The 22,142-nt window shown below is 45.9% G+C and overlaps 11 protein-coding genes across 11 annotated transcripts; 5 read left to right on the top strand and 6 right to left on the bottom strand.

The window, feature by feature from the left end:
- Positions 1 to 7: 7 nt before the first annotated feature.
- On the bottom strand, positions 8 to 1,775 carry SJAG_03576 (SWI/SNF and RSC complex subunit Ssr4; the record flags this gene model as incomplete). Its single annotated transcript, XM_002174678.2, has 3 exons — positions 1,602 to 1,775; positions 1,328 to 1,471; positions 8 to 1,249 (listed from the first exon to the last, which is right to left on the bottom strand). Exons 1-3 carry the CDS (start codon positions 1,758 to 1,760, stop codon positions 8 to 10), a joined length of 1,545 nt encoding a protein of 514 aa, XP_002174714.2. The 5' UTR covers positions 1,761 to 1,775.
- A 195-nt stretch (positions 1,776 to 1,970) lies between these two features.
- Positions 1,971 to 4,518, bottom strand: SJAG_03575 (anaphase-promoting complex subunit Apc2). The gene is made up of 3 exons (XM_002174677.2): positions 3,061 to 4,518; positions 2,383 to 3,002; positions 1,971 to 2,323 (listed from the first exon to the last, which is right to left on the bottom strand). Exons 1-3 carry the CDS (start codon positions 4,351 to 4,353, stop codon positions 2,131 to 2,133), a joined length of 2,106 nt encoding a protein of 701 aa, XP_002174713.1. The 5' UTR covers positions 4,354 to 4,518; the 3' UTR covers positions 1,971 to 2,130.
- Positions 4,519 to 4,735: 217 nt separating this feature from the next.
- On the top strand, positions 4,736 to 5,189 carry SJAG_03574 (ACN9 family protein; the record flags this gene model as incomplete). Its single annotated transcript, XM_002174676.1, has 2 exons — positions 4,736 to 5,020; positions 5,154 to 5,189. 2 exons carry the CDS (start codon positions 4,736 to 4,738, stop codon positions 5,187 to 5,189), a joined length of 321 nt encoding a protein of 106 aa, XP_002174712.1.
- SJAG_05306 (V-ATPase assembly factor Pkr1) lies at positions 5,140 to 5,815 on the bottom strand (the record flags this gene model as incomplete). Its single annotated transcript, XM_002174675.2, has 2 exons — positions 5,412 to 5,815; positions 5,140 to 5,254 (listed from the first exon to the last, which is right to left on the bottom strand). The coding sequence occupies exons 1-2, from the start codon at positions 5,597 to 5,599 to the stop codon at positions 5,140 to 5,142; spliced, it is 303 nt and encodes a 100-aa protein (XP_002174711.1). The 5' UTR covers positions 5,600 to 5,815.
- A 170-nt stretch (positions 5,816 to 5,985) lies between these two features.
- SJAG_03573 (mediator complex subunit Pmc1) lies at positions 5,986 to 8,824 on the top strand. Its single transcript, XM_002174674.2, has one exon. It carries the CDS (start codon positions 6,063 to 6,065, stop codon positions 8,715 to 8,717), a length of 2,655 nt encoding a protein of 884 aa, XP_002174710.1. The 5' UTR covers positions 5,986 to 6,062; the 3' UTR covers positions 8,718 to 8,824.
- Positions 8,825 to 8,832: 8 nt separating this feature from the next.
- SJAG_03572 (pseudouridine synthase) lies at positions 8,833 to 11,123 on the bottom strand. Its single transcript, XM_002174673.2, has one exon. The coding sequence runs from the start codon at positions 11,096 to 11,098 to the stop codon at positions 9,047 to 9,049; it is 2,052 nt and encodes a 683-aa protein (XP_002174709.1). The 5' UTR covers positions 11,099 to 11,123; the 3' UTR covers positions 8,833 to 9,046.
- Positions 11,124 to 11,264: 141 nt separating this feature from the next.
- SJAG_03571 (hypothetical protein) lies at positions 11,265 to 11,959 on the top strand. The gene has a single exon (XM_002174672.2). It carries the CDS (start codon positions 11,296 to 11,298, stop codon positions 11,710 to 11,712), a length of 417 nt encoding a protein of 138 aa, XP_002174708.2. The 5' UTR covers positions 11,265 to 11,295; the 3' UTR covers positions 11,713 to 11,959.
- SJAG_03570 (chaperonin-containing T-complex gamma subunit Cct3) lies at positions 11,893 to 13,940 on the top strand. The gene is made up of 3 exons (XM_002174671.2): positions 11,893 to 12,020; positions 12,066 to 12,139; positions 12,202 to 13,940. Exons 1-3 carry the CDS (start codon positions 11,996 to 11,998, stop codon positions 13,687 to 13,689), a joined length of 1,587 nt encoding a protein of 528 aa, XP_002174707.1. The 5' UTR covers positions 11,893 to 11,995; the 3' UTR covers positions 13,690 to 13,940.
- Positions 13,941 to 14,102: 162 nt separating this feature from the next.
- SJAG_03569 (U3 snoRNP-associated protein Sof1) lies at positions 14,103 to 15,811 on the top strand. The gene is made up of 2 exons (XM_002174670.2): positions 14,103 to 14,472; positions 14,603 to 15,811. The coding sequence occupies exons 1-2, from the start codon at positions 14,211 to 14,213 to the stop codon at positions 15,649 to 15,651; spliced, it is 1,311 nt and encodes a 436-aa protein (XP_002174706.1). The 5' UTR covers positions 14,103 to 14,210; the 3' UTR covers positions 15,652 to 15,811.
- A 190-nt stretch (positions 15,812 to 16,001) lies between these two features.
- SJAG_03568 (40S ribosomal protein S23) lies at positions 16,002 to 16,666 on the bottom strand. Its single transcript, XM_002174669.2, has 2 exons — positions 16,421 to 16,666; positions 16,002 to 16,315 (listed from the first exon to the last, which is right to left on the bottom strand). Exons 1-2 carry the CDS (start codon positions 16,660 to 16,662, stop codon positions 16,126 to 16,128), a joined length of 432 nt encoding a protein of 143 aa, XP_002174705.1. The 5' UTR covers positions 16,663 to 16,666; the 3' UTR covers positions 16,002 to 16,125.
- Positions 16,667 to 16,787: 121 nt separating this feature from the next.
- SJAG_03567 (DNA topoisomerase II) lies at positions 16,788 to 21,996 on the bottom strand. The gene has a single exon (XM_002174668.2). It carries the CDS (start codon positions 21,521 to 21,523, stop codon positions 17,024 to 17,026), a length of 4,500 nt encoding a protein of 1,499 aa, XP_002174704.1. The 5' UTR covers positions 21,524 to 21,996; the 3' UTR covers positions 16,788 to 17,023.
- Positions 21,997 to 22,142: the final 146 nt, after the last annotated feature.

Raw genomic sequence — 22,142 nt, 5'->3', positions numbered from 1 at the left:
GTGTGGGTTACAAGGATCCAAGGGAGTGGGAGGGAGTAGGTGTAGAGGCAGCGGAAGGAGCAGATGCAGATGCAGAAGCAGCGGCAGCGGTAGGAACAGCAGAAGCGTCTGGCAAAGGGACGTTGGTGGCCGGTGTAGCAGCAACGTCTGCGGTAACATGTGCGTCCCCTGCCTCCTGCATTGGGACGTCGTCTGCTGGGGGAGCAGCAGTCGGCAGATCATCCGGTTGCTGCTGCTGCTTTTCTTCGTTCGTAGTCGGCTGCGTGGTGTCTGCTGCCATTTCTATCTCAGAGAGCGTAGCTACCGGCCGGGCGATACAACGCTCCTCCAAGACAACTTTTTTGTTCACAAACTCTTCGACCTTTGTTTGCAGTTCTCGAAGTGCTTGTTCATCACGCACCTCGCCAACTGCCTTCAAATACGCCGTAAGCTCGTCCGCATGCTCGAGCTCAGCAAACTTTTCCTTTTGTCGTTCACGGTACTCGCTCAACTGCTCGTCCATCCGGGAACACATCTGCTCTAATTCCTCTGGGGTTTTCAGTTCGGCCCATAGGGAAGGCGGCTCAATGTCAGACGCTGCCTGCAGCGTAACGAGCACCTGCTCCATCCATTCATGGTGTCGAACGTAACGCGACAAGCTGATTTGCCGGGGAGTCAACACGTCCATCAAGTCGCCTTGTTCGACCTCGGCTTCTTCCATCGCTGCGGCAGTGGCAGCAGCCGCAGAAGCTGCCGGCGTTGCAGACGCCCGACGCATATTCATAGCAGCTACTGCAGCAGCAGCGGCTTGCTGCTGCTGCTGTTGGGGAGGTGTAGGTGTCGGTTGATGAGACGGATGATGGGGGTGAGGATGCTGCTGGGCCAAAGACGACATGGCTGCCGCATTCCGATCCATTCCAACCTGATGCGCAGCCTGAGCGGCATGAGCCTGCACTTGTGCCTGAACTTGCGCTTGTGCTTGCGCCTGGGCTTGAGCATGTGCCTGTGCTTGAGCCAATGCGACTTGTTTTGGGTCCACGAGTAAGAACGGTGGAGAAGCAATCACTGGTAACGGATACCGACGCAATTGAGGAGGACGAGAGGCGGCCAGCGTCGCCTTTACCACGTCGCTGTCCTTTCCACGAACATAGTGGTTAAGCCACATATGATCCAATCCTGTTCCCAGTAGCCGGTAACGCCGCCGGGTATGTAATGTTTGACTTTCCGTCAATGGAAAGAAGCCGTGTCGTGTTTCATGAACTTCTAACGTCTATAGACATATAATTGAGTCAGCCAAAAAAAACTCCGTAAAAACTCGTAAACATCCACACACACAAATTCGTTTTACCTTTCCATTCGCCTGGAGCTGGTACACCTTTTCAGGACTTAAAAAATGCATTCCATCTGGTGGACACGGCATAGTGGCCGGGTGCCATAGTAAGAAAATCGAACCGTCCGGTGGTTGATCAATGAGTGACCATGAGAACGGAATCTATGACAGGGAAAATGTTAGTTTCTGCTTTGAGAAACGCGTTTTCTGGCTACTCGTATTCCGTAGCCCCCGCAACACAAGTGGGTCACCCCCACACTCCACATTAGGCTGTTGGCAGCGATAGTCGTACCTGATGAATTGCTTGAGCAACTTTTGTGAGAATCTCTACGATCGCCGCTGCTGGAAGCTGCAACGTCGGAGGGTACTGAACGTTGGCTTTGCACCAAACCTGAGACCGAAACTCTGCCGGAATCGCGTTCAATGCATGCGACGCTGTGACGGAGGTCATGGTAGTTGCCAGCACTGCTGGGCATGTCGCGCTCCACTACACGCTTCGTCTTTTCGGAGTTCGGTGTCTATCGGAGAGGTTCGGTGAAGTACAACTATATCGTTCTCCGACTGAGTCGCTAAAAAATGCGGGAAACTTATTTGGCTTTCGTGGTTGGACAACAAAATTAAGCTTCCTGCACGTTTTGCTTCCCCACATACTTCCCTCTCACCACCAAAACATTTCGTCATTCTTGTGGGACACGTGATCACGTTAATGCTACTTTATCGTCATTCATTTGCATATCATTAAAGAAGGCCCGAAAGCACAGGCGGGTTCAGGCGGTTTTTGGTCAATTGTTAGGTGAGATCACAGGCAGAACATTACTGGCTTACTGTTTCAGCTTGTACGCTCCACCAGTAAACTCCAATTTCTCCTCCTTGATCATAAGCGCAAGGAATTCGCGCAATTCTGCTTGCGAACGCGTGTAGCCGTTGGGCGGCGGGACGAACATGGTAAGCATGTTGTGAATCCGCTCCAATTCCAGCGCTCCAAGGTTTGTCAGCATGCCGACAACAAATGACCTGTAAATGTGTTAGCCGAAGTCAAGAAATCCAAGGGACTGCTTGGATAATCACCATACCAGTAGATGCGCATTTCGTCTGCTGCAGTTTCGGTAGAGGACTGCACTGCAGAGACTTGTTCGGCTTCGTAATTGTCTTCCGTAACCGTCTCTTCCGTGTCTTTTTCGCGAACACGAAAATGGTTGGCATCAACCTGGGCAATCACTCTGTGATGCACCCAAAATGCCATGTGTTTGCGAACACGATCCTCGTTTTGCTCTATCACCTGCGCAGCACTTTCCACATCCAGTGTCTGTGAGTCTTGGAACAAACATAGAACGGCTGCCTGCTCGGGTGTCACCGTCATAGAAATTGTACGGTCTTCGAGTTCTACATCAATGTCGACGACGCCAAGATTTGGCAAAAAAACAAGCTCTCGTTTATTTTTTACCAAAGCAAATTCCTCGGCAAACATGTCTAATTGATGCTGGATAGGCCTGGGCAGTCGGAGTGGATGCACACTAAGCTTGGGCCAAAAGAGACGTGAGAGAATTGTTGCGTGAAAGTTGCTGGATACGTGTGCGCGACGATGAATAAGGGCATCAATTTCGTGTGATTGCTGAATGTCCTTAATCATAACAGTGCACATTTGCAACGAAGCATCACCCAGTCGTTGACGAAGTAACTCTAAATTAACGGCCTAGTAAGAACACTTTGTTAGTACGAAACACAACATGTTTCAAAAAGTCGCACTGTACCTCTTTTTTGGGCGCATAATTAGTAATGCGCAAAAGCCTATCGGCCAATAACAACTGCAATTCCTGTACAAACACCTCTTTGCTGTTAAAGATGGAGAGGAGCCTAGAGACAATGTCATTGTCACCATTCTTTTTGTAATCCGGTGCAGCATCGATGGGATCTGGCGTCCAGTTTAAATCGTCATAACGATCGCCATCGAACTCCAAGGTTGTTGAGTCTGTCCGAGCAAGCTCGGCAGCCAGCTCGCTGTCCTGGTCGACAAACATAGAGGTCATTAAACACTTGATCGTATCGTCTCGTTCCTTTAGGTATGCGCGGATGGATTTGGACACCCGATTGAGGAGAACACCAGAAGGCTCCAAATGCGTGAAGCATCTGATAGTTAAAATGTACAGGGAGATTAGGGATTTTGTGCTAGTGCTGGGAAGCAAGACATGGCGGTTGCAATCCTTGATAAATGTATCGACGAGGAAGCTACGTTGCTCCGTCAGCCGGAGTGTCATTCGAAGATCTTCTACGGCTCCGTGAGATCTAGGATACTTAAGCACGATAGCCAGCATGTCCTCCGAACGTATGTTCGCCAAGATGTCCAATGTAAGCTGATCGAGTTGCTGTAGCACTTTTGAGTTCGTGGAGCCAAATATGTGTTCCACGAGAGAGCCGATTTCTGAACGAACCCACTGAGTAACTGTGTGTACGATGGATTCCGTCCAGGCGACACCGAATTTTGTAAACACGATCTCCTTGATATGTCGCTTTAAAACACTGGAAAATGCTTCTCTGAGTGGACCCTCTAGTCCAATACTCCGCAATTTCTTACACAAATCAAAAAACAGTGATATGCGAGTCGCATCATCTGTGGAGTTTCGAGCCCATATGGTAATTGTCCGCTGCAAGTACGACCTGAGAAGCTTCTCAAATTGTTCGAATTTTAGATATTGTTTACACATACTTTGGAAGTATACGGGCATTCTGGCATGAATGAGAGCAACCTCCTCGGTCGTCAAGGGTTTCCGAATAAACGGAGAGCTGTGAGTGGAAGACGAAACGGGATCTTTTGCTAGGATGTCAATTCGCTCAACGTAGGCATTCCAAACAACAAACAGCTCGTCTACGAACTTGTGAAGCTGATCGTCACTTTTCAAGCTTAACGAAGCCAACGAAACACAAACGCTATCATTGAAATGTCGTCGAATTTGAAGAAAAAAGTAGTCCACCGGTGTAGCAGGCACAAGATGCAAGCTTGAACGCAGCGATTCGCGAGACGGTTTGTGTGTTGATGGAGATGCCATAAAAAAAAGAACACCTTCGAAGGATACCTACGGGCTGTAGCGTAAAACCCAATGCAAACGTATCTTGTGAACGCAAATTTTGCGTATTGTTTTGTCGTTTTTGCCGTGAGCACGGGCAATTCTGGTTTGTTTATGTTTTGTGAAGGCCGAAGACCGTTGTGTGTGGATCCTGCCTCGACTACTTTAAGGTTTTGGATGATCTACATTAGCGGTCAAATGATCGCTTAATCTGAAGCTAGTTTAAGCTTAATTATAGACCCAGTGGGATACTGCGGGATAATTGCGGGGTAAACAAGACGCGTGAAGGCTCTTCAGTGTTTATGTGTCAACTACCATTTACCATAATTTATGTGCCGTTAAGGAAACATCGCACGTTCCTTTCATGCTGCGCTTAGACAAACGAATTGCTCTTCTTCCACCATTGCAGTTATACAGGCGTATCCTACGAAGTCATCGACATTATTTACCAACAGAATTACGAGTTCTTGGTGACACTTATGTCAAAGCAGAATTCCATAGGCACCAAAAAATAACGAATCCACTTCATATTGTTGGATTCCTTTCAACCTGGCAGTCCTACTGTCAAGAAATTGAAGGCGAACACTGGAAAGACCAGAAGTTTAATAAGGAATTGCTTGAATCGTTAAATGAACAACAAATATCGCAGGTAAGAAGGTGAAGAGGGGCATGGAAAAGACTGCGAAAGAGAGAATCGCCTGCCTTTTTTTACGAAGAAGAATCTCGTTTAAAATTAATCTCTGTTTTGGACTTTGACCATTTCCTTTTCTAACCTTGTTTAGCTTTATCAGCTTTTGAAGGCAATCCGTGAAGAGTAATGCCGTCGCCTTTTCCATTCTTCATATCTGATTCAATTCTGCTATGCGCCAATTCCATCAGGAACCTAAAAATTGTTAGCAAATGATCACGAAGGGGGATGAACGGGGTGTCAATGAATCCGACGCAATTGATCATCACAGTACGCCTGCTAAGACGTGTCCTTATACACTCTTCTCCATCCCGTTGCTCCATTTCCCCCCAAATTTCGCTTTTCCACTCACCAAATCAGACTGAACCACATGGCTAATGAGATGGCCAAAAGGACGAGACAGTGGTAACTCCGAGTGCCGATGTACAAACCGACAAAACACAGACATAACAGAGCACAAGCAACGTGAGCTGAATAGGCCAGCGTAGGGCTTACACCCGGTTCGAAAATGGATTTCCAAAGGTTCTTAAAGTAACTCATTTCCTTGCTCGATACCGCAGTGTCCCTTACTGACTCCTATGTAAGCTGGTGTATAGTCGTGGCAGTACCACAGTCTAGTAGGGCCCTCGGAGGCAAAACCTACGTACTCAGCTTCTCACCAGCTTCCGGAAGACGATTGCTCGGCACGGACTACTCACACACGAGTCAACGAATGGAAGTGCTGATCAATGATGTTCAATGGTTTTTCTGTTCATGCTAGCCCCATCGTTTTCGGGAATTATCGGTCAGGTTTCGGTGAACTTATTGCCGGGTTCGGTCAGGATTGAGCGAAAAGATCACCGAGAGCAGCGATGAGCATCTCATACTCCGTCGTCAACACCGCTGTTAATCACCGACAGCGGCGAACTTTCTCCGGTCTTAGAAATAGCTGTGTTTTGAAGCTACCTGACCGTGTCTACGAAACGCGGTGCATCTTCACGTCGGTACACGTCCAATCCCTTCCATGGTCATTCCTGACATTCCTCACATTACCCAAGGACTCTTTCCCCTCTCTGACATTGTTGATGCATTCTCTCGAAACACGCTGAAGCAGCTCGTCCAACTTGCTGACATTCTGCCTTCGTTGTCAAATGTCGATAAAAAGCGACAGATCCTTCAATGGCTCATTCAGTATCGAGGGTATGCAATCCGGATCCTTGTTTTGTCGCGTTGGGCAGGGGTAGCGCCCTTGGTGAATCGTTGTATTGATGTGGTCGCGTATTTGCAGGGTCAAAAATTCTGCTACCAAAATCTTATTTATGCACTTCAAGACATCCGGTATCAGTTGTCATTCGCTCGGGTCCGTAACTCTGACCTACTGACTGCTGTGGATGTCTTATCCAGTGGAACGTATCCTAGGTTGCTACAGACACCTACGTCAAATGCATACCTAGTGCCTGATGAAGAAATCAGTGCAAAGGAGGCATTGAAGGCGCTAGACGCTATTCATGCTACCCTACGTTTGCGATTACATCTTCACGAGACTATTCCTCGTCCGTTTCGTGACTATGAGATTCGAGACGGACGCTGTATATTCGTGGTGCCGAATGAATTCTCTGTGGCACTCTCTACAACCTCAGACAACATTCGTCCAGAAAATCTAGCCTTTCAATGGTTCCTTGTGGACTTTGATTTTCTTTTACCAAGCACATCACCCTCAACCATTACGCCAGAGCGGTATAAAAATCTAATTGAACAACATTTAAACGAGCAACTTGCCGTTGCACTTCTTAACAAACTTCCGGCTCTTCCTCTTGTATATGACATTCTGCATCGGTGTTGTCTTTACTTGCGTTTAAATCTTCTACATCAACAACTTGAGGCCTTATCCAGAGACAGCTGGGCTGGTCACTTAATCGGCACTTTAAATGAACAAACATCGACTTTGCGTATCAAGTACTGGCCAAAGCTTAAAATTTCAAAAGATGGAAAGGTGGTAACGCCAGACTTCGAAATCATCATCAGCGTGCTGACACAGGAACCGACGGCATACGAAAGATTGCTCAGTACTCGTACTTCCAGTGCTGAGTATGATCACTCTAAACTCAATATCGTTTGGCAGCACGATGGCACTTCGGAACCAATTTCCATCGAGGAACCGTTTGAGAGTCAAGACCTATTAATGCTGGTAACGAAGAAACACGCTGCCATCTTCTTCGAACGCATCCAAAGCAACATGAATAAAAGCATTCTTTCTGAACTCCGAGAGGATGGACTCGTGTTGCAAATGATGAAGCATCGGATTCTTTTAAAGGTGAATTCAATCACTGGTCGGCTCGTTCTTCTCGACGAGCAGCAACGTCTAGCACCTGCACGCTATTTGCGTGCTGCAGAAAACACGATTGCTGCCAAACCAGACTTGGCCGCACAAACACTTAATCGTCTGCGTCTTTTCTGCATTCAAGCTCAAATGATTGAATTGTCACAATGCGCTAGACTTCATGTTGTTCGAGGTTATTTACCGCCTGCCTATCTTACTTTTACGAGACTTAGTTGGCACAGACCCGACCATTCTGTTTGGATGCTCGCTTTTCACGTTGAGACGCTTCACTGGTTTATGTATTTGACATCCGCAACAGGTAAAGTCTTATTTTCCCAACGTGTCCATACCACTGGTGACGCATTATCTATTCAAAGCTTCTCTCGTCTGGCACATTTGGTTCATTTGCGGCAACAGTTATACGAAATTCAGCTTGTTTGTGAAAGCAAACATATGCGTTATTCGTATATGTTAACTCCACCAGGCGCATCATTCCAAGACACATTTAGTGAATTTGTCCAGACAAGTCTTCTTTGTATTGAAATGCCGGAAAAGTATGGTGTATTATATCCTATGGTATTTGTCCGTGCGAGCGAAAACAAACTTGTTTTTGATGGTCGGATACATTACAGAACTCCACAAGGAAAAAAAGAAACAAGCGGAGATTGTACGGTTGACTGGAGAGTTGGTCGTTTTACTGTCCAGTCACGGAATTTCGACGAGTTTGAAAAACAATGGGTTGGATTGAGCAAGCTTGCAATGTTAGCTGTGACAACTGCTTTCGAGGTGGTTGAAGTAACTTTGCATTACGTAAAGTTCCGGTATGGTGACACAGAGACTTTCCAGGTCTCCGTTCTCGAAAATGATTCTTTTAAGATCCAATTCTTCAATCCACAAAGCTGCTTCCATATGATTGCACACCTACTGCAGGGTGTCTTATCCGACAGCAGAAATGATGTCCGGACTTTAAGAAATATTTTGGATAGGACTCACGGCATCCTAATAGCTCAATCAATGGGCTTTATAGTTTTGGTACGGTCTTTGCGATCCTTTCGCATCCTGCTTGCTCCCAATCATGGCCTTCAAGTAACTCTTTCTCGGAGTGGTGCCGTGATTCAGGATTTATCTATAGCAAAGTGCGAACCATCAAAGAACCCTGCGGACGATGAAGCGCTTATAAAATGGGCACCCTGCGCATGGTTGAATTCCGTGTGGGAAGGTGACATGGACGACGATGAACTCAATGGTCAAGTGGAAGCCTCGCCTGAGTCCTGTTTGCTGCGTTTATCAAAGGATGCCGATCTTAGTGCCGTAATTAAACATATACTGATGCTTACGTGCAAACTAAAAGCTTCATAGACACAACGTCTATGAAAACTAAAAAAGGGCAACCGTTTTCTCCGTTCTTGGGGCCTCAAGTAGGGAAAATGAAAAACAAAAGAAAAATAGTTTTATGACAGAATAATGATTACAATGAACATTTTAGTTATCCTGTACTGAGTTATCTATCACCTCTCCTAGCATTTACTGCAACCGTTTTCGACAGGTTAAAAATTGTCCCGAAACCGATATCCTTCTTTTGTTTTATTGTCTATCGTACATGTATGCATACAACAAAGTCTAAAAGATAATGTCTTTTTTTTTGGCGATATTCTTCCGCACCGGTATAATCGGCTTTAATGCAGCAGTTATTTTTGTGTCGAGTTGTTCATTTTTTGTCTTTGATCACCGCTCGAAGTAGCCATTTTGGTAGCTTCACGAAGCACCATTGTTGCATAACTGGACGAAGGCAGCTGGAAGTTGAGGGCAAGAGCAGTAAGCGTCTTAGTTTTTGAGTCGGGGATAGTGTTTCCCTCCAAAATGTCACGGTCTGTAGGAAGAAGCTGTTGCTCAGCATCATCATATTTCAAAATTGACCATTCAAGCTTGTTAGCTTTGACCACAAGTCGACGATAATCACCGGGCAGCGAGAGCTCTCGATCTTTTCGAGCCATGTTTTCAGGGTCCAGTTCATGCTCTGCCATAATACGTTTGTAAGTGTCAAATGTTTCATTCTTCGGATAGATGACGGAACGACCAGGCAAAGGCAAGACCACATCGTAGATAGTGTATTTTTCCAAATCTTCTTTCGTAACAATTTTGGCAACCGGTTTATCCGATACAATAACGTCTTCCACCAAATCCTTAGCTTCAGGATCAACAAGCTTCGAGGAAGAGCCCACTTCACTTTGTGAGACAAGAACAAGATCTCCCTCTCGTACTTGTAAACCGTACTGTTGGATTCTCCAAGACACTACACGATTCCAAACATATGATTGGTATGCGTGAGCGTAAATGCTTCGCAAGTGTCGTGGAATACGTTGAAAGGCTCCCAAATAGTTTGTTGTATTGCCTTCACGCGAGAAGGTTTCCAGGATACTGCTTTCAGCAACAAACCGACGTGGAAGTTTCGCGAGTGCCGCGGCAGGGTCATGTTTTGAATGCCAAATTTCCATGGCTTCCTTCGCTGAGCCAGAGTGTTCAGGTCGTTGTGACAAAATTAGTTCAATGGCGGCCTTCCAATTCGATCGCAACAACTCAATACCAACCTCATGAGTTCCAACAGAGCTTGTTCCAAAACGTTGCAAGCCAAAGTAATTGATAAAACCATCCGCTTTCACCTTTGTCAACGACTCATTAATTTGATCTTCAGGTGTTTGAACATTCCGCAAAATAAGATGGAACTCATTTCCCTGCAAATCACCAAGAGCCAAACCTCGTTGTTTGTAGCTAAAGTTTCCAAGTCGAAAACCGTACGTAGGATTAGCAATAGCACCCTGGTTCAGTTGTACAAGACGTGTGGAACGAATGCGTCGGATTGCGACCCTTTGACAAGTAATACCACGTCTATCTTTTGTGCCTGCAATAAGCAGTTGTCGAGTGGGAATCTTCAAAAGCCGGGCAATCCGTCCGAGACAATCCATGGTATCACGATTCTCTTTGTACAGGTGGAAATGACAGTACTCGCCCCCAAGAGCCTTCCAGCTCATTCGGGGGTCTCGATTCTGACGGCTATTACGCTTTCTGAAGACAGGTTTCACTCGAAAAACTCCCTCTTTGTCGACAGTGGACTCAAGAGTACCAAAATGTTGTCGAATAAATTGATGAATCAGCGTACGCTGTTCCTTGTCTAAAGCTTTTCCTTCTGGCACCGGCAAAACAACCGCGTCCTTTGTCTCGCCAGTGGACAACGACTTCAGCTGTTTAAGAAATGTGACCGTTGGTTCTTCGCCAAGAATGGCCAAAACGACACCGGGGAAGGCCGAAAGGGGCACGTCTTGAACGGTATCTTTCACATTGGCATTTTTTTCTGTTTGTGACGACTCAGAGTGTGTTTCCTGAGTTTTCGTCGTTGGAACGCTAGATTTCTTATCCTCTTCTACCGCAGGATCGCAAGGAGCCATGTCAGTCAAATGAATAACCGTTCCATCTGGTGCAATTTCAAACACAGAAAAGTCCGTGAACCGAGCTTTGATAATTCCATCGATAGCTGGCGTCTCTGGATGTATGTATGCTTCAATTCCCACATCTTTTTCCGTCAAGAACGCGTTCTCATCCACAACACTCTTTGAGATTTCGGACGCGCTTGTGACTTCCGAAGCCGGAGATGTAACCGCACTTGAAGAACCACTCTCCTCATCGACGCGAAGGCGTTTTACACGGTCATTATTCCCGTCCACAACTGGAGAATCGTGTTCCATTGCAGGTTGATGGCAGCTGCTAAACCTCTCAGAACTTTGGTGTAGCAATTATTAAGGTTTATCAAGATAACTCTAAATGATCTCGCTGAATACTCATCTTAACCTTAGATAAGCTTAAATCAACGTTTAATGAACCTTAATTCGGCGTTCGTGTTCTTCCCTCTCCCGCGCTGTACACGTCGTAACGATACATAAATATGAACACGAACAAGGATTGGTTGCAAGAATTTATGTCAGAGAATTATGAGACGCCTATTCAGAAGCTGAACGAGCTGCTTGAGACGAAAGACAGCGCATTGAAGATGTTTGAGCAATCGCAGATTCTACTAGCACAACTAAACTCACAAATGGACGCGTCCCTAAGCTCTTTAAACCATACTGTCACACGAATGATCACACATACACCCAAGATGGCCACCTCCCTATCGTCTTTGCAAAATGAGATTGGTCAACTTGTTGAGTGCGTTCTCCAAGTCTCCAAAAGCGGTCCAAAACATGAAGAAGCAAGAGCAGCAATCAATAAGCTTCAAAAGCTTCATTTGATTCAAACAAATCTTGTCAAAACACTGGAATTACTGCAGAAGTCTGACGCATCGGCTGTAACCGAGAAGTAAATCACTCTGTGCACTCGAGTCACGCGTTTTACGTCGTACAAAAGAGTCTACTGCATATTTTGGTATTCAGGACCCCTTCCACAAACGATCGTCCTCTGAAATTCTGTATTCGTCTTGCATTTCAGTACTTTTTTTTCCAACTGTGTCGCTTAATTAACCGAACAAGCTTACACGCGACACGTTTACCGAGTGTCCTGCCTCTACGCTTCCATACTTACTACACCAGACAGCTTGGGTTTTCTGCTTACAGCGTACGTACCAGGAGCAGCACACTGAAGCAAAGATGCAGAATCCGGTATTTGTTATGAGTACGTACATGTAAATACAGTAGAAGTTGCTGCTAACACACGGAGATACAAAAAACAACCGTCAGGTTGGTTACAGGGCGCAAATGTCCAACATTCAGGCTGCCAAGGCCGTTGCAGACGTAAGTTGCAGAGTCACAGCAGAGATGTTATGAAGAAGTAGGAACTAACTTGGTGAACATAGGTAATCCGTACCTGTCTCGGTCCTCGAGCAATGCTGAAAATGTTGTTGGATCCCATTGGCAGTGTTTTGTTGACGAACGACGGACACGCAATTCTTCGTGAAATTGAGGTCGCCCATCCTGCAGCCAAGAGCATGATCGAGTTGGCACGTACACAAGACGAGGAGGTCGGTGACGGTACTACTTCTGTTATTATTTTGGCCGGTGAAATGCTGGCTACATCTATTCCCCTTCTGGAACGGAAGATCCATCCTGTTGTAATCATTCAAGCATTCAAGCAGGCACTCGAGGATGCTCTTGCTGTAATTGATGAAGTGAGTATGCCTGTTAATGTTGACGACGATGCCGAGATGTACCGTTTGATTCGCACTTCCATTGGAACGAAGTTGGTTTCTCGTTGGAGTGATCTTATGTGTCATCTTGCTCTCAGAGCTGTGCGTACTGTCGCCTCTAATGATAATGGAAAAATGGAGATTGATATCAAGCGCTACGCTCGTGTCGAAAAGGTCCCTGGCGGGGAAATCGAATCCAGTTGCGTTTTGGACGGCGTGATGCTGAACAAAGATGTCACACACCCCAAGATGCGTCGTCGTATCGAAAATCCCCGTATTGTTTTGCTTGATTGCCCCCTCGAGTACAAGAAGGGTGAATCGCAAACAAACATTGAGATTACGAAAGAGACTGACTGGAACCGTGTGCTCGAGATTGAGGAGGAGCAAGTCAAGCACATGTGCGATTGCATTACTGCCGTCAAGCCTGACCTCGTCATTACCGAGAAGGGCGTTTCTGACCTTGCTCAACACTACTTACTCAAAAACAACATCAGTGTCTTGCGTCGTGTGCGCAAGTCCGACAACAACCGTATCGCTCGTGCCTGTGGTGCCAACATTGTGAACCGTGTTGACGATCTTAAGGATAAGGATGTCGGTAGCGGTTGCGGTTTGTTCTACATCGACAAAATCGGTGACGAGTACTTTACATTCCTTACCGGCTGCAAGAACCCCAAGGCCTGTACTATTTTGCTTCGTGGTCCTAGCAAGGACATCATCAACGAGGTTGAGCGTAATCTTCAAGATGCCATGGGTGTTGCCCGTAACGTCTTCTTCCATCCCAAGTTGAGTCCCGGCGGTGGTGCAACGGAAATGGCTGTCAGCGTTCGTTTGGCCGCCAATGCTCGTGGTATTGAGGGTATTTCTCAATGGCCTTACCGTGCTGTGTCAGAGGCTGTTGAGGTTATTCCCCGTACACTTGTCCAAAACTGTGGTGCCAATCCCATCCGAGTGTTGACTGAGCTTCGAGCTCGTCACGCTGAGGGCAAGCATACTGTGGGTGTTGATGGTGAAACTGGCAAGGTCGTTGACATGCAAGAGTATGGTGTCTGGGAGCCTCAAGCGATCAAGATGCAATCCATCAAGACCGCCATTGAAAGTGCTTGCCTGCTACTTCGTGTGGACGATATTGTTTCTGGTGTGCGGAAGCAGTCAGAGTAAGCCTACGGTGAAACTGGATGAAGAAGACGAAAAACAAAAAAGAACCTTTGGTTTGTTAAATGACATTGGTTAGGATAACTGAAGTTTCGGCAGGCTTTCAGCGATATGATAGAACAGAAACAGCAGCACTAGCGAGAAGACTGGGGGCTGTTTCTGAGGCAGCGGACTGATGTAAATGAATGTTGTCGCTTTGTATTGGAATGGTCCATTAGAATTAATGTTGTAATTTACAAGGATGTTGCGGGGAGAGGTCAATGGGCAGTAATTGCTAAATGCAATTGTGTTTTCAGCTTTATTGTCATTACTGTTTCTGTTTGTCGCACTAGGCTAAGACGGGTCGGACGGGTCGGACGGGTCGGACAGACCTTCCTCTGCTTCCTCGCCTACCTTGTCTTTCCTTTTTGCTCCCTGTCCTGCACTGTCCCTCCCAATCCGCTATAGCACACTGCAAGCCGCCATGTGTCTAAACTCACCACCAAAAACTCAATTAGAGCTAGAATTTCGACGTGTCCAAAGCCAGCATGAAAATTAAGACGATCACCCGTGGTACGTCGCTGACGCGTCTCAATGACCAGGATCCGGTGAAGCGCAACTTGGATCCTTCTCTTCATCCGTTTGAGCGAGGTCGCGAGTATGTCCGCGCTCTGAATGCGACAAAAATGGACAGAATGTTCGCAGCACCATTTCTTGGTCAACTGGGACAGGGCCACCAGGACGGTGTTTACGCCTTGGCTCGTGACACTCGGGTTTTGAATCGTTGCGCTAGTGGAAGTGGTGATGGTGGTATGTTTGTGTGTGTGGACGATGAGGAATCTCTGAAGAAGATGCTCAAGAGACATTGCAGAGATACACTCTGGACGGGACACCCTTGTTTTCCTGAACGTTTTCGTTTGCTAACCTACGTCGTTTTCAGTTCTTAAACTTTGGAATATGGGAGAGAGGAGTGAATGCTGGTCGGTCAAGGCTCACGACGGTATCATTCGTGGACTTGCTTTCACTCTTACGGGAGACTTGTTGTCTTGTGCTTCAGATCGTACTGCTCACCTCTGGGATTTGCAAACCTCTGCTGCCAAGTCTTCGTATATGGCAGACTCTGCTCTGTTGGACATCGACACACACAAGAACAAGTCTATGTTTGCGACGAGTGGTGCAAATGTCTCGGTTTGGGATGTGAACCGTGATTCCCCTGTTACTCGATTCCAATGGGGAATGGACACCATTCCAGTCGTCAAGTTTAATCACACTGAAACCTCCGTTCTGGCTTCTGCTGGCATTGACCGTACCATCGTCATATACGACTTACGGACATCTTCTCCTCTTACAAAGCTCGTAACTAATCTGCGGACAAACTCTATTTCGTGGAACCCCATGGAGGCCTTTGACTTTGTCACCGCCAGTGAAGATCACAATGCATATTTGTACGACATGCGGAACTTGAAACGCGCCTTAAATGTGTACAAAGATCATGTGTCTGCAGTCACGAGTGTTGATTTCTCTCCCACTGGTCAAGAGTTTGTAACAGGCTCTTACGACAAATCCATCCGCATTTACAACGTGCGTGAGGGTCACAGCCGTGATGTTTATCACACAAAACGTATGCAACGTCTTACCTCAGTTCGCTTTTCGATGGACGCAGAGTACATCATTTCTGCCTCCGACGATAGCAACGTCCGGTTATGGCGTGCAAAGGCCTCTTCTCGTGCTGCTGTGCGGTCGACGCGTGAGGAGAATCGTCTCAAGTACCTCGATGCACTTCGCGAACGCTACAAGAATGTTCCCGAGGTTCGTCGCATCGCCCGTCACCGTCACTTGCCTACTACAGTCAAGAAGGCGGCCGAGACAAAACGCGAGGAGCTTGCTGCTCTCAAGCGTCGCGAGGAAAACCGCCGTCGTCACAGCAAAAAGGGATCTGTCCCTTACCAAAAAGAGAGAGAGAAGAACATTGTTGCCTTACAAAAGTAGGCGAATTGCTTCTTCTAGTCTTATGTTTCTATTTTCTTCCTTCACCTTTCTTCTACACACAATTTTTTTTTACTAAGGTGTATTTTTGGGTATATAAACATGTTTTTTAGCGGAGGACCGCTATATGGGAATTGAGTATAGGGAAGTGTAACACTTTGGGATTCTATAATAATACGTTTTGACGAACAGCTGGGGAGGAGCCAAGTTGTCAACTTGGGACAAGGACGTCGTTCGCGTAGTAGTAGTAATAGTCGCCTTTCTGCAGGCGAACCCACTCGACGAGTCGACGGTCGCCGAGTCAGTGACGACTCTTTTTGTAGAGAGCTCATTAATCCCAAGACCTGCTATATCCGTGACACGAGACCACCTTCACAACTCCAGCACTCATTGCGTCTTCCTCCACCGATCTATGCGTCCAATGAACAATTCAATTTTTATACCCAAATGACTATAGCATAGCAGACATTCAGCATTCTACGATCTGGGCTTCTCCTTCTTCTCGTGGAAGAGGGCGGACAAACCGACACCGGCGACCTTGACGACCTTGAAACGGACACCAGGGATATCACCCTTAGCCTTGCCCTTACGACCGAAACCAGAAAGGAGGACCTCGTCGTTCTCGTCGACAAAGTTCAAACAACCGTCATTGGGGACGAAAGCAGTACTGGCAGGGTTAGTGAGGAGAAATTACAGAGGAAATGAGAAAACGGACGACCGGTAACGAACACATCACCAGCCTTAGTCGTCCATCTCCGTCGCTTTTACTTACACCTTCTTGCCGTTCTTGATCAATTGAACACGGACACACTTACGAATGGCAGAGTTGGGTTGCTTGGCCTCGACACCAATCTTCTCAACGACAATACCCTTGGCGTGAGAGGAACCACCGAAGGGAGAAGACTTGTAAGCAGTACCGAGAAGGCGCTTCTTGTAGTGAGCATCAGCCCAGCGCTCCTCACGGCGGTGGTTGCGAAGCTTGCGAGCAGCGTTAAGACCAGCGGGTTTTCCCATTTTTGCTCTGGTTAAAATCACTAAAGTGTAGCATTTCGATATTCAACACCACCGTGACTGTTTTTTTGGCCGATCGCACCAGGGGTATACCACCAAATTACCCTCAACCCTCCGCCAACAACACGAAAAGAGAAAAAGAACAATTTTTATTAGTTGGTCTTTTTCGTTATAAATTTGCTTAACAAATATCTTCCTTTTTTTCGTAAATATAATGAAAAGCATTTTTTGCCATATATTTCCATGTCCTTTCCTAAACATAACGTATTTTCATGAGGAGAACGAATAACGAAAGTAATTAAAACTTATGTGCGTAATATGCTTCTTGAGATAGCTAAATATGAGAACAAGTCACGGCTTTTGTCTACTCATCATCTTCCTCGTAATCATCGTCGACAATAAAGCTGTCATCTTCCGGATCCTCCGAAATGATGCTTTGCTCGTTGATGCTGTCCAGTGATGGCTCCACGTAAACGGCGCGGCGTGCAGCACGACGGCGAGTAGTTCTCACTGGTGCAGGAGATCCGTCATCATCGTCCGAATCAACGCTGATTTCCTTGGTGGAAGAGGCTTCGGGAGTAGATGACTCAACAGGTGCCGGAGAGCTTGAAGAAGATGTTGCCAGTGGGCTGTGAACGGTCGGCGTACGCGAAGCGGCGGTACGCTTTGCTTTGGAACTAGGCTTCACAGATGCAATCGGCTGCGAAAGCAGCAAATCATCATCTTCCGAATCAGACGAGAAAACCGTACGCTTCACCGGACGTAACGGTGTCTTTTTGCTGGAACGACTAGAGGATGAACTTGTCGTTCGAGCAGACTTTCTTGGTGCAGTAGATGCAACTTCATCTAAGTCATCCGGTGAGGAAGAAGAGCTGCGTTTTTTCACAGAAGCCTCAACACTCGAACCAGGCGAATCTGCTTCTAGCACAAACGGCGCCGAATCATCGACGACTTCACTTTTTACCGGAGTCTCCTTCGGTGACGAATTATCTTTGGTTATACCAAAGTCAGTCAATTGCCCTTGCTTCGCCGTTGTTTTTCGCTGTCGCGTTGTCGCAGTTTTTCGTTTTGTTGTTTTTGTCGCTGCCTTGGCGGAAGCTAGATCCGATTTCGATGAAGCTTCCTTTTTCACAGCGGGTTCCTTCTTGACGGCAGGTTCGCGTTTGGTTGTAGTACGCTTTTTACGAATTGCGGGAGCATTGCTGCTGTTGGGACCGGATTGGAAACGAGTCTTCGCATCCTCGTCCAATTCTTTCTCCCATTCCTTTTCAAATCCTTCAAGGTCGGTCAACCAAATATCTTTAGGAGTAATCTTCATCAATTTGTCGAGCTCCTCTTCGCATTCACCTTTCTTCTTCAACAAGTTCATGTAACGCTCATAGGTAAGCGAATAAACAGGCATGTTCAGAAGATAGGTAAAGTCATCGGCTTCAGGACTCGCGTCTTCCTCTTCGGCATCGTCGTCAGCATCCCGATTAGCTGCAGTTTCTTGCGCAGCAATTTCAGCCAAACGTCCCTTCTTAGGTTTGGGAATAGCCTTAAAGCCCTTTTCTCTCAACTCTTGTACCAAGACACTACGCTTCTTTTTAGCAACCACAAGCGTGCCCTCAATAATCATGTGGATAAAGCGAGCTTGGTTTGAAATCTTTGTGTAAACGGTTTCAAGGTCATTAACAAGATGTTCTTTACGTCTTTGGTAATAACGCAAACGAACTTCATAGAACTCCTTGAGAATATCATAAGCACTATCGTACTTACGAATACGACCTTGAGGATCAAAAGCCACCATATTACTGGTGGCCAGGGTACGAGCGACCTTAAATTTGTTTTCCAAACCTTCGGCAAGCGCAGTTGCCATACCCTCTTTTGTGAGTTTAACACGAAAATGGACGTTCTCTTCCGTGTGATATTCTGTATAATCCTTAATAAAGGAGCCTTGTTTGTCCGCTGCCATTAAGCTCTCAAGATACTCTTTCATATCTTGAGTCCAAAGACGGACGGGAAGTTCGGTGATATCGACGGTGTCATCACTGACTTGTTCAATGATACCACTGACTTTGTAACGATCCGGAGTCATTTGCTGAATGGTACCCTTAAAACCACGGTACCAAGGATGCATTGGCTCAAGAGGCTCGTTTTTAATTAAATGGCGAATATTCTTAACAAGGTCAGAAGGGTTAAAGTTTGGGATAAAGGTTGACCAACCAGTACCAATACCTTCCGCACCATTCACTAACAGCATAGGAACAATAGGAACGTAGTAATCTGGTTCAACCCACAAGCCTTCATCGTTGAGATAATTCAAAATTGGATCGTCGCGCTTATCAAAAAGTAGACGGGCCATACGAGAAGGCATAGTAAAAATATAACGGGGTTGTGCAGCATCTTTACCACCCTCAATACGCGAACCGAATTGACCCTTCGGAAGCAGCAGGTTGATGTTGTTACTTCCAACGAAATTATGAGCCAAACCGATAATGGTTTGTTGTAAAGAAGTTTCACCATGGTGATAAGCGGTCTGCTCACTGATATAACCGGCAAGCTGTTCAACCTTTGCTTCGTTTTTCAAGTTCTTCTTAAACATACCGTAAATAACTTTACGCTGACCGGGCTTCAAACCGTCAACTACCGACGGGATAGACCGAATATTATCGGCCATAGAGAACAGAATAAGTTCTTGGTTGATGAAGTTCTTGATCTCGATGACGGGTTGTGAATGATCAATATAAAGACCAGGATGGTAAGTGCGCAACCATTCCTTACGAACGTCGGCCTTTTTCTTTGAGAAGGCCATATCAATTAAATCATTTTCACCATCTTGAATAGTATGAAATTGTTTGATATGGCGGTCAAGGGCAGAGAAGTACTCTTTCATATCTTTAGCATCAGATGTACCCAAACCCTTGTAGTATTTAATACTCCATCCGCGACCGTTGTTATTGTTTTCCTTCCAGTAATCAAACTCGGGAAGAGTGAAGAAAGAAATGATTTCCCTACCTTTTCTACAACGAACAATAGGGGTAATAAACTCAATCAAGAAACCCTCAAGGTGAAGCAAACTAGGGTACGTGGATTCTAAATAGTTGATAATCAAACCCTTAATATGTGAACCATCGTGATCCTGATCTGTCATGATCATCAAATGGCCGTAACGCAAACCATCAGTACTTGTGTACTTCTTGTTGTGTGCTAGACCAAGAATCTTTTTAATAGCCTGGATTTCTTTGTTGTTGATGATTTGATTATATGAGGCTTCGCGAACATTAAGCAATTTACCTCGCAGAGGGTATACGCCGTAATAGTCTCGACCAACGACACCGAGACCAGACACGACCAACGTTTTAGCAGAGTCACCCTCAGTGAGAATAAGTGTACATTTTTTGGACTCACGAGTACCGGCCTTGTTCGCATCACTGAGCTTTGGTAGTCCGGTGATACGTGAACGAGACTTGCCATCAGTCTTACTCATTTGTTGGTCAGCCTTAGCCTTGGCCAATTCCGAACAAACAGCTATAATTTCACTTTTGATAAGTTGCTTGAAGAAAGTGTCACTAAGGTCACATTTGGAACCAAACGCCGAGGGCTTCGTAGTGAGCGTCTCTTTTGTTTGTGAGTCGAATGATGGATTAACAATTTGACAATTGATAAAGAGCCAAAGATTATTCTTAATTTGGAAAGGCTTAAGTGCCGCATGTTTATTTTTTTTAGAGAATTCAGCTTGCACACGCTTCACAATTTCATCTGCAACATAGTTTACGTGGGTACCACCACGAGTTGTTGCGATACTATTGACGAAAGAGATATTTTTGAACTGGCCATCTGAAAGAGTGTAAGCAACCTCCCATCTCTCGTTTGGCCGATCGTAGAGGATGGTGGGGGGTTTGGTTGAGTCAGTGCGATTCCGCAAGGAACTAACAAACAGTTCCACATACTTTCTAAAATTTTTGATGTTGATGCGCTCGTTATTCAAGAACACCTTAATGTCGGGAATGGTACCCGCCATATCGTAGACACGACGCTTAACGACGGAGACCAAATCGTCATCAAGTTTCGTCATGCCGAATTTAGCAAGGTCTGGCTTGAATGTAATTTTTGTATATTCATCAGCACGTTTCATGTCGACAACCTTAGGCTCCGACTTTTTGGACATGTTTTCCGTCCATGTCTGTTTGTATTTTTTCATTCGCAATTTGTCGGCAGTTTCAACGGTAAACTCGTGCGAGAAAATGTTACAGAGCTTAGCACCGTAACCATTACGACCACCAGTGACCTTTTTCTGGTTATCGTCGTAGTTACTGGACGTGAGCAGATGTCCGAAAATAAGTTCGGGAATGTAGATTCCTTCCTTCTCGTGTATTTCCACGGGAATACCTTTACCGTTGTTATAAACACTGATCACATTGGCTTCGGGATCGATCTCAACCTTCAATGTGTTCATTGTGGGATCACGGACCTTGTTATCGGCCGCGTTTACGATGATTTCATCGAATATCTTGTAAAGACCAGGGACGATGTTCACTTCTTTATACACCATCTTGTTTTGCTCTGAGTCATAAACCCACATTGGCATCTCTGTTTTTTCAACACTACCAATGTATGTATCTGGACGACGAAGAACGTGCTCTCGAGGAGAGATTCTTTGGTACTGCTGAGAAGCACTGGGGACATTTTTGTTGACCTCAGCTAGAGGTTCAGGAGTTGGTTCATGAGAGGAACCCGAACCAGACCTGGACACGGATCTGGATGTTGACCGCGATCCAGTTCCAGCTGCCTTGCGACCACGAGAAGCGGGTCGTTTTGGTGCAGGAGCGACAAAAGAGTCATCTCCCGAGTCGTTGTAGTCGAAATCACTATCAACAGTCATTTTGGCTCTGGAGAACTCAAAGTCGCGATAAAAGCTTTATGTACAATGCAGAAAACGAACGAAGAGAAACAGTGTTAAAGTAGAAAACAAAGAAATTAGAGCTCCGTTGATGAAAAAGTCAAACAAGACCCGGTTTGTTTATTTTTTTTTTTCTTCTACTCACCTTGGAAGGAAGACTAGGGTATCAAAGAGGGAATGCCTTGTAAGAGTACAAAATACGCCTCCGACGACGTGTCGTACTCACTTTATACTAAAACGCTAGAATGACGTCTAATTCTGCTTAAAGAAACTTCAGCAACACGGTGAAGCTTCTCTGCATGAAATGAGAAGCACAGAGGAGATCACAAAGCTGTTTCCTAGCCAAAGTAGTGCTGGAGGTTGAGGCTATGGTGGTGAGAGCCTGGGCGAGTAGTAGGAACAATTAAATTTATAGTGACAAAGAGTCGGTAAGAGCGACGGTGCGGACGCCGTGGACTGGTATGATGAAGTAAATATGAACAATTGTATTCAGTCTGTGGACGGGGAGGCAAAGGAAAAAGAAAAAAAAACGAAAAGCTCAATTGTTTCTCCCGTAAGTCTCGTTGCAATATGTAGCGAGTACATGTTACCTGAACGAAAA

The sequence above is a fragment of the Schizosaccharomyces japonicus genome (genome assembly GCF_000149845.2).
Source record: "Schizosaccharomyces japonicus yFS275 unplaced genomic scaffold supercont5.2, whole genome shotgun sequence".
In the NCBI taxonomy this organism is placed as follows: Eukaryota; Fungi; Ascomycota; class Schizosaccharomycetes; order Schizosaccharomycetales; family Schizosaccharomycetaceae; genus Schizosaccharomyces; species Schizosaccharomyces japonicus.
The sequence above is the reverse complement of the archived record's forward strand: the minus strand, read 5'-3'. Positions and strand labels throughout refer to the sequence as shown.